The 6,642-nt window shown below is 39.7% G+C and overlaps 1 protein-coding gene across 1 annotated transcript; it reads left to right on the top strand.

Moving 5' to 3' along the window:
- The first annotated feature begins 2,545 nt into the window (after nucleotides 1-2,545).
- LOC116570914 (putative UDP-GlcNAc:betaGal beta-1,3-N-acetylglucosaminyltransferase LOC100288842) lies at nucleotides 2,546-4,886 on the top strand. Its single transcript, XM_032308529.1, has 2 exons — nucleotides 2,546-2,551; nucleotides 3,783-4,886. The coding sequence occupies exons 1-2, from the start codon at nucleotides 2,546-2,548 to the stop codon at nucleotides 4,884-4,886; spliced, it is 1,110 nt and encodes a 369-aa protein (XP_032164420.1).
- The last annotated feature ends 1,756 nt before the right edge of the window (nucleotides 4,887-6,642 follow it).

Genomic DNA, 6,642 nt, shown 5'->3' with positions numbered 1-6,642 from the left:
GGTGCACTTCCGGCCCCGGCCTCCGGGGGAAGCGGGCTGGCCCGGGAGAGCGCGGAGGGAGGGGGAGCGTGCGCAGTACAGCTTAGGCTTCTGGACCCTCGTCCTAAACTTATTTTTTGCTGTGTATCGGGGATGTGTCTCATCCGACCTGACCTGGCTCCGTGTGGCCCCTTTTCTTATCCTTTCTTTACGGAGGAGAGGCAGGAAAATTTCAGAGACGTGTCCGAAGTCAAACAGCCCATTGAGTCACCGGTTATTTCCCAAACACGGTTCTGGGAGATAGGGTTAATGAGCGAAAAGCACAAAAATACGGAACCCCTGGGATTTACGTCCTAGCGAGGGAGGCAGACAGATAAATAACTAAGCAAGGCATGTGCAAGTCTTAGCAAGTGCCAAGGAGAAAAATTAAGCAAGTTAAGGGAATCGGTGAACGAAAGAACAGTCAGGTGATCTAGGTTCGAATCCCAGTTCTTACACTCATGCTGTGCCTATGGCCTACTTATTTAACCTCTCTGCATTTATTTCCTTCTTCTGCATAGTAGTTTAGTACCTTCCTCATGCCATCCTTCTGAGGACTGAAAGTTGAAGCATAAATCTTTAAGCTTGAACTGTGCTTCCGATGTCCCCAGCAGTATCCTAAATCAATTTGTGTCACCGCACTCAATTCCCACAGCAGCCCTACACCGCAGTTACTATTATTAGCTCCGTTTTTAGAGATGGGGAAACCGAGGTCAAAAGGCATCTTGCCTAAAGTCTTAGTAACTGGCTTCATAGGATTTCAACCCAAGCCCCCTTCAGAACATAAATTCTCCTGGTCTCTCTGTAAAGGCTCATAAACCACATACACATACTCCTATCTTATACCAGCACCATCTGATAAGATTTTCAGCAATGATATTCTAATTTGCATCGTCTGATAGGGCAGCCACTAGCCTCTTCTGACCATTAAACACTTGAAAATGCCTGATATGACTGAGGAAATACAATTTTAATAGATTTAAATTTAAATAGCCACATGTGGCGAATGGCTACCCTGTTGAACAGACTGGTCCAATAGATATATCACATTATATAGACAATAAGACAGTCACATATTCAGTTAGTGGTAGAGAATAGCCAAGACTCCAAGCATCCTGGGTTCATCTAGTGTACCTAAAACATGGGAAGTAAAAATTTGACTATGTGAGGTAGAAGTCACTATGATGGCTTGAAAGTCAGGTCTCAAGAGAGCAAAAGGGAGTCTCTGTAGCCAAAGAGTGACTGATGACATTATAAGAAAATTTAAGAAGAAATGCACACAAAGATCAGATAACCTCTATGAAAGGGAAGGTAGTGCCAAGGAAATTAAGAAAACCAAGCACCCCTATGTGCCTCAACCCAGTGAAGTAGGAGTTTGATGAATCAAACTGAAAATCCCAGATGGAGCTGCCTGGAGATAGTGTTGTTAGACCTTCCCATGGACAAAGAAACCAAACTGTCAAAAAAACAGAAAGAAAGAAAGAAACCAAACTAAGTTGAAGCCAAGAGGAGATCTGGGAACAAAATTTATAGCTGAGAACTGAAAGTTGAAAAACAGGATTTGTATTTAATTAAATACAAGACCTATTTAATTGCTAAACTTAGAACTTATAAACAATTTCTTTTCACTTGCATTTTTTTAGGTTCTATTTTCCCACTTTGTAAAACAAATTTCCAAGATTGCATGACAGTGGTTGAGGAAGCATAGTCAACTTTGAATGTAATAAGATTTTCCTAGCCAAACAATTAAAAAAAAAATGCTGTGAGTGGCAGGCAGGAAGATCAGCATGAGAAAAAACAAAGATGAAATAAAGCCCTGCCTAAAAACAGAATGCTCAATACAACTGCTTATGTGACAAGAACATGAAAATATGCTGAATGTTGTTTCTTTTCTTCAGCTTGCTGGTAGGAGCAGTGTTTGGAATAATTCCTACACATTCATGCCCTAGGAAAATGGCAAACATTAAACAAATCTCACCATATGATGTTTCTTCAGAAGAAAAGTAGGCACCCATTAGGGATGACTATTCCTTGATGTTTTTAGTCTATGTCTTGCACGTGCATATACTAGGGAGCAGGAACTATTCCAATTGTTTAGTTTCTTGAAAACACTCCAAAACAGACTGTACGACATTTCTCCTTGTGTAATGATGTGTGGAGGGGTGATGTAGGTGAACTGCTCTTTCAACTCCCACACTTACTTCACCAGGAATTCAGCATAAAGGCAAGGAGTCCGTTTCAAGAGGTACACAAGGTTGGGAGCATTTGAACAGGTTTGTGTTCTCTGTTTTTTGTTCTGGATTCACTCTAGCTGTAACATGATCTTCACTTGCTTTCCTATGCAGCCAGCAGGTATTCTGGGACAAAAGCTCAAGTTGATTAGGAAGAAACTTTATCCTCAAAGTCTTGGGCACCAAGCACTTTACTTCAATTGCTGTTAGACTGGAATGATGCTGAGCTACATTCGGGCATCATTTGGCATCTGGACTCAATAATTTCCAAAGCCCTGAAATTGCTTACAGACAACATGCAGGTAAGCTTCTTAAATCTTTGAAGCATTTGATGTCTATTAAAACAGGCTTGAGGAAAGTGAAGTTTCTTCTCTTTTTAAATCATTAGCAATTGAGCAAATGGAAAGGAGTTCAGATGATAATTGCAGGGGTTCGTTTTGTTTTGTTCCTTTCCAATTCAGTGGACACGGAGAAGAAGAGAGTCAGGATTCTCAGGGGTTAAGAGTGAGCTTTGGAATTTTGCAGACTTGAATTCAAATCATGACATTACTCTTTGTACTTACCCATTGAGTGTTCTTTGGCAAGTTATGAAACCTGGATCCTTAATTTTGAAGATAACCTATATGAAAGCATTACCAGGGCTAATTAAGGCATATAAAGTGCTTAGCACAGTGCCTGGAACACTGCAAGTGCTCAGTAAGAGGTTACTTTTATTATGAGAAGCTTTGTCAATTGAAGCTCCAGTAGAAATTTAATTCCTTTAATTTTCCCTTGCTTTATTATGTTACAATACTGTATTTACCCTTCCAGATGGAAAGTTTCCATCTTCTTCAATGATGTGGAGTAAACTTGGCATAGGTCCGCCCTAGATCTCCAAAGGGGTGCTATGCAGATAGCGGGAATTTGTCCATATTGATAGATGTGTCGGATGGATTAGGGGACCTTGCCAAAACAGACAATGTCAGAATTCAGTATTGGATTAAACTGGAAAACCATACTGGAAGGATATAAATGCTTTATAGTAGCCATTGTTCACTGGGCAACAAAAGCAACTACTTCATGGAAAATTAGCCCTTGACCTTTGTAATTAGAGAAGAAACCGATCCAAGTGTTTCACTTCCTGAGAGAACATCATGTATTTTCCTATAGGTTTTTAGCACAATGATGCCACTTGCTACTTTATATCATGTGTCTGTGTCTGATTCCTCTTTGCTTCTCCAGCGACCGACCCAATGCCTTGCATTTAATAAGAAGGCTTTCATCCAAATGAGGAAGAAAACAACCAATTAACATTTTATTCAGTTTCTATCTCATACCAAACACTGAACTCTGCAGAACTGAAGAAGAAAGAGGCATGATATCACCTGTCCAAGGAGCCATGATATAGTGGGAGAGGCTTAGAGCAAAAATAAGTCAGAAACCCTTAAAATAGTGTACTTCTAAGTGCTGTGAGGAGTACTTATAACATTCAGTGGGGGCAAAAACAAGAATGGAGATGAAGTTTGAATGAACATGTGTTTTTTTCTTATTTAGGTGACATTCTGCAGACTTCGGACTCACCAGTGGTGTTTCATTCTATTTAATGTTATCCTATTTCATGCCTTGCTTTTTGGGGCTGATTTTGTGGAAGAATACTTTTTGCGTGCTTTGCCTTATGTAGATATGAAAGTTCTTGAAACAAAGGATAAGGCAAGAAAATTGAACGTGGAACCCCTAAGAAGTAACCTTTCCAAGCATTATATCCTGAGCCAGTCGGAGGTGTGTAAAGGGAAGAATATATTTTTACTCTCTCTTATCTTCAGTAGCCCAGGAAATGGAACAAGGCGGGACCTCATCAGGAAAACCTGGGGTAATGTGACCAGTGTCCAAGGGTACCACATTCTCACACTGTTTGCTTTAGGAATGCCTGTTTTGGTAACTACCCAGCAAGAGATAGACAAAGAGTCCCATAAGAATAATGATATAATTGAAGGAATCTTCTTGGACACTTCTGAGAACCAAACCCTGAAGATCATCACAATGATGCAATGGGCTGTGACTTTTTGCCCTAATGCCCTATTCATTCTCAAGGTTGATGAAGAGATGTTTGTCAATCTTCCAAGTTTGGTAGACTATCTTCTCAATCTGAAAGAACACCTTGAGGATATCTATGTGGGAAGAGTTATCCATCAGGATACACCCAACAGAGACCCCAATAGTCAAGAATTTGTCCCTTTTAGCAAATATCCAGAAAAGTACTACCCAGATTACTGCAGTGGTGAAACCTTTATTATGTCCCAAGATGTGGCTCGGATGATGTATGTGGTTTTCAACGAAGTACCCATAATGGTTCCTGCTGATGTGTTTGTAGGGATTTGTGCCAAGTCCATTGGCCTTATACCCATCCACAGTTCAAGGTTTTCTGGGAAAAAGCACATCAGATACAACAGATGTTGCTATAAGTTCATTTTTACATCCTTGGAAACTACAGATGCTGAAATACCCCTGGCATGGGAGGAAATTAGCAGTGGGAAAGAATGCACTCTGTTTGAGACTTACTATGGGCTCATTTCCTGCAAACTTCTGACATACCTTGACAGCTTTAAACGTTTTCACATGAATACCGTAAAAAACTATGACATGTATTTTGGTGATTAGGAGGGATTTTTGTGGGTTTTTCTTTTTTTGGCGTTTTCTTATAAATGTGTTCTTCGTAAATTAACTCATACCTTGCTACAAAAAGCGTCCCTCCTTCCTTGTGTTTCTATAGTTTCTCTTAGCAAGTTTCAAAAGGTTATTAGTGCTGTGATGTAGTACATCATACTGAGATTTTATTTTATGATATTTAAGTTGATAGAGTATGATTCTTTTCAAAATAAAACCTTTTGGGGTGCTTGGGTGGCACAGTCACTTAAGCGTCGGACTCTTGTTTTTGGCTCAGGTCATGATCAAAGGGTTGTGACATCGAGCCCCACATGATGCTCTGCACTCAGCGTGGACTCTTTTTCCCTCTCCTTCAGTTACCCCTCCCTGATGCTTCTCTCTCTCTCTCTCTCAAAAAAAAAAAAAAAAGGAAGTAAATCTTAAAAAAAAAAACAAAACTTTTATCCAGAAATGAGAGAACATTAATTATAACCAGAAGTCTTGTTTCTCTTTACAGTTAAGTGTATTTGTCAAAATCATATTCTGTGGAACTCTAGTGACTCACCAACAGAAAGGGTAACTGATTTTTGAGAATGCTCAGAATTGAAAGAGAACACTAAGGAATGTGTTGAACAAAATTTTCATCTTGGATGTAAGCAAGAAACATTTTGGTAACCGGGTGGTGGAATTACACTTAATTTAAAAGCATTAACCACCTAGTATATGTTAACTTAAACCATACCAAAGACTTGGATCTCTCTTCATAAAGCACTTTTCATCAAGTCCTAGTTAGACACTGCGTTACAGATGGGATGCAACAAATTCACATTTTGTGTTATGTGTATACTCTTCATTAGTTTCCTAGGAATGCTGTAAGAAAGTACCACAAACTGGGTGAATTAAGAGAACAGAATGGTATTTGCTCAAAGTTCTGGTGGCTAGATGTCTGAAATCAAGGTGTTGGCAGGACCCCGCTCTCTCTAAAGCCTATAGAAGGGAAAATCCTTGTCGTTTCTAGCTTCTGGTGGTGGACAGCCATACTTAGCATTCTTTGGCTTGCAGAGAGATCACTTTAATCTCCGTTTCCATCTTCTCACATGGCCTTCTCCTGTGTGTCTGTGACTTCACATAATCTTCCCTCTGTGCTGTGTCCTAATTTCCCTGTTCTAAGGACACCAGTCATTGGACTGGCACCCATATGACCCCATTGTACTTTGATTACACCACCAAAACTATTTCAAAATAAGGTCACATTAGGAATCAGGGGTTAGGATTTCAACATTATCTTGTTGGGGGGACACAATTCAACTTACAACACACTTTCTGATTTCTCTTGTATAAAGACCAGGTCCTAGATCAATAGCTCCCATTCCGGGGTTCTTGGGATTTTAGGTGTCCCCAAAGTAACACACTTTGAAAATCCCTGCCATTACACTTGTTAGATCGTATTTTTTGACAAATGACTTCAGTTTATGTATAAAATCAGACTTGTGGACTAAATGAGATCTGTCAATCATTTAGCATTGGATTTGGCCCATGGTAAGTGTCCAATAAGAGGAAGAGGCAGCATTTAAAAACGTATGTATGCTCTGAGTTAAATAGCTTAGATTCAAATCTTGGCTCCATTTATTTGCTCTGTGATCTTGTGCAAGTTCCTTAATTTTGCTGTGCCTTGGCCTCATGCGTAAACAGGGTAATAACAGTATTTTATTCCTGGGAGAGGAAGGACAGCAACATGAGTTAATAGATGAAAGGCTATTTGTTTATTTAT

The sequence above is a fragment of the Mustela erminea genome, chromosome 12 (genome assembly GCF_009829155.1).
Source record: "Mustela erminea isolate mMusErm1 chromosome 12, mMusErm1.Pri, whole genome shotgun sequence".
Taxonomy (NCBI): Eukaryota; Metazoa; Chordata; class Mammalia; order Carnivora; family Mustelidae; genus Mustela; species Mustela erminea.
This window is presented reverse-complemented; position numbering and strand designations above follow the sequence as displayed.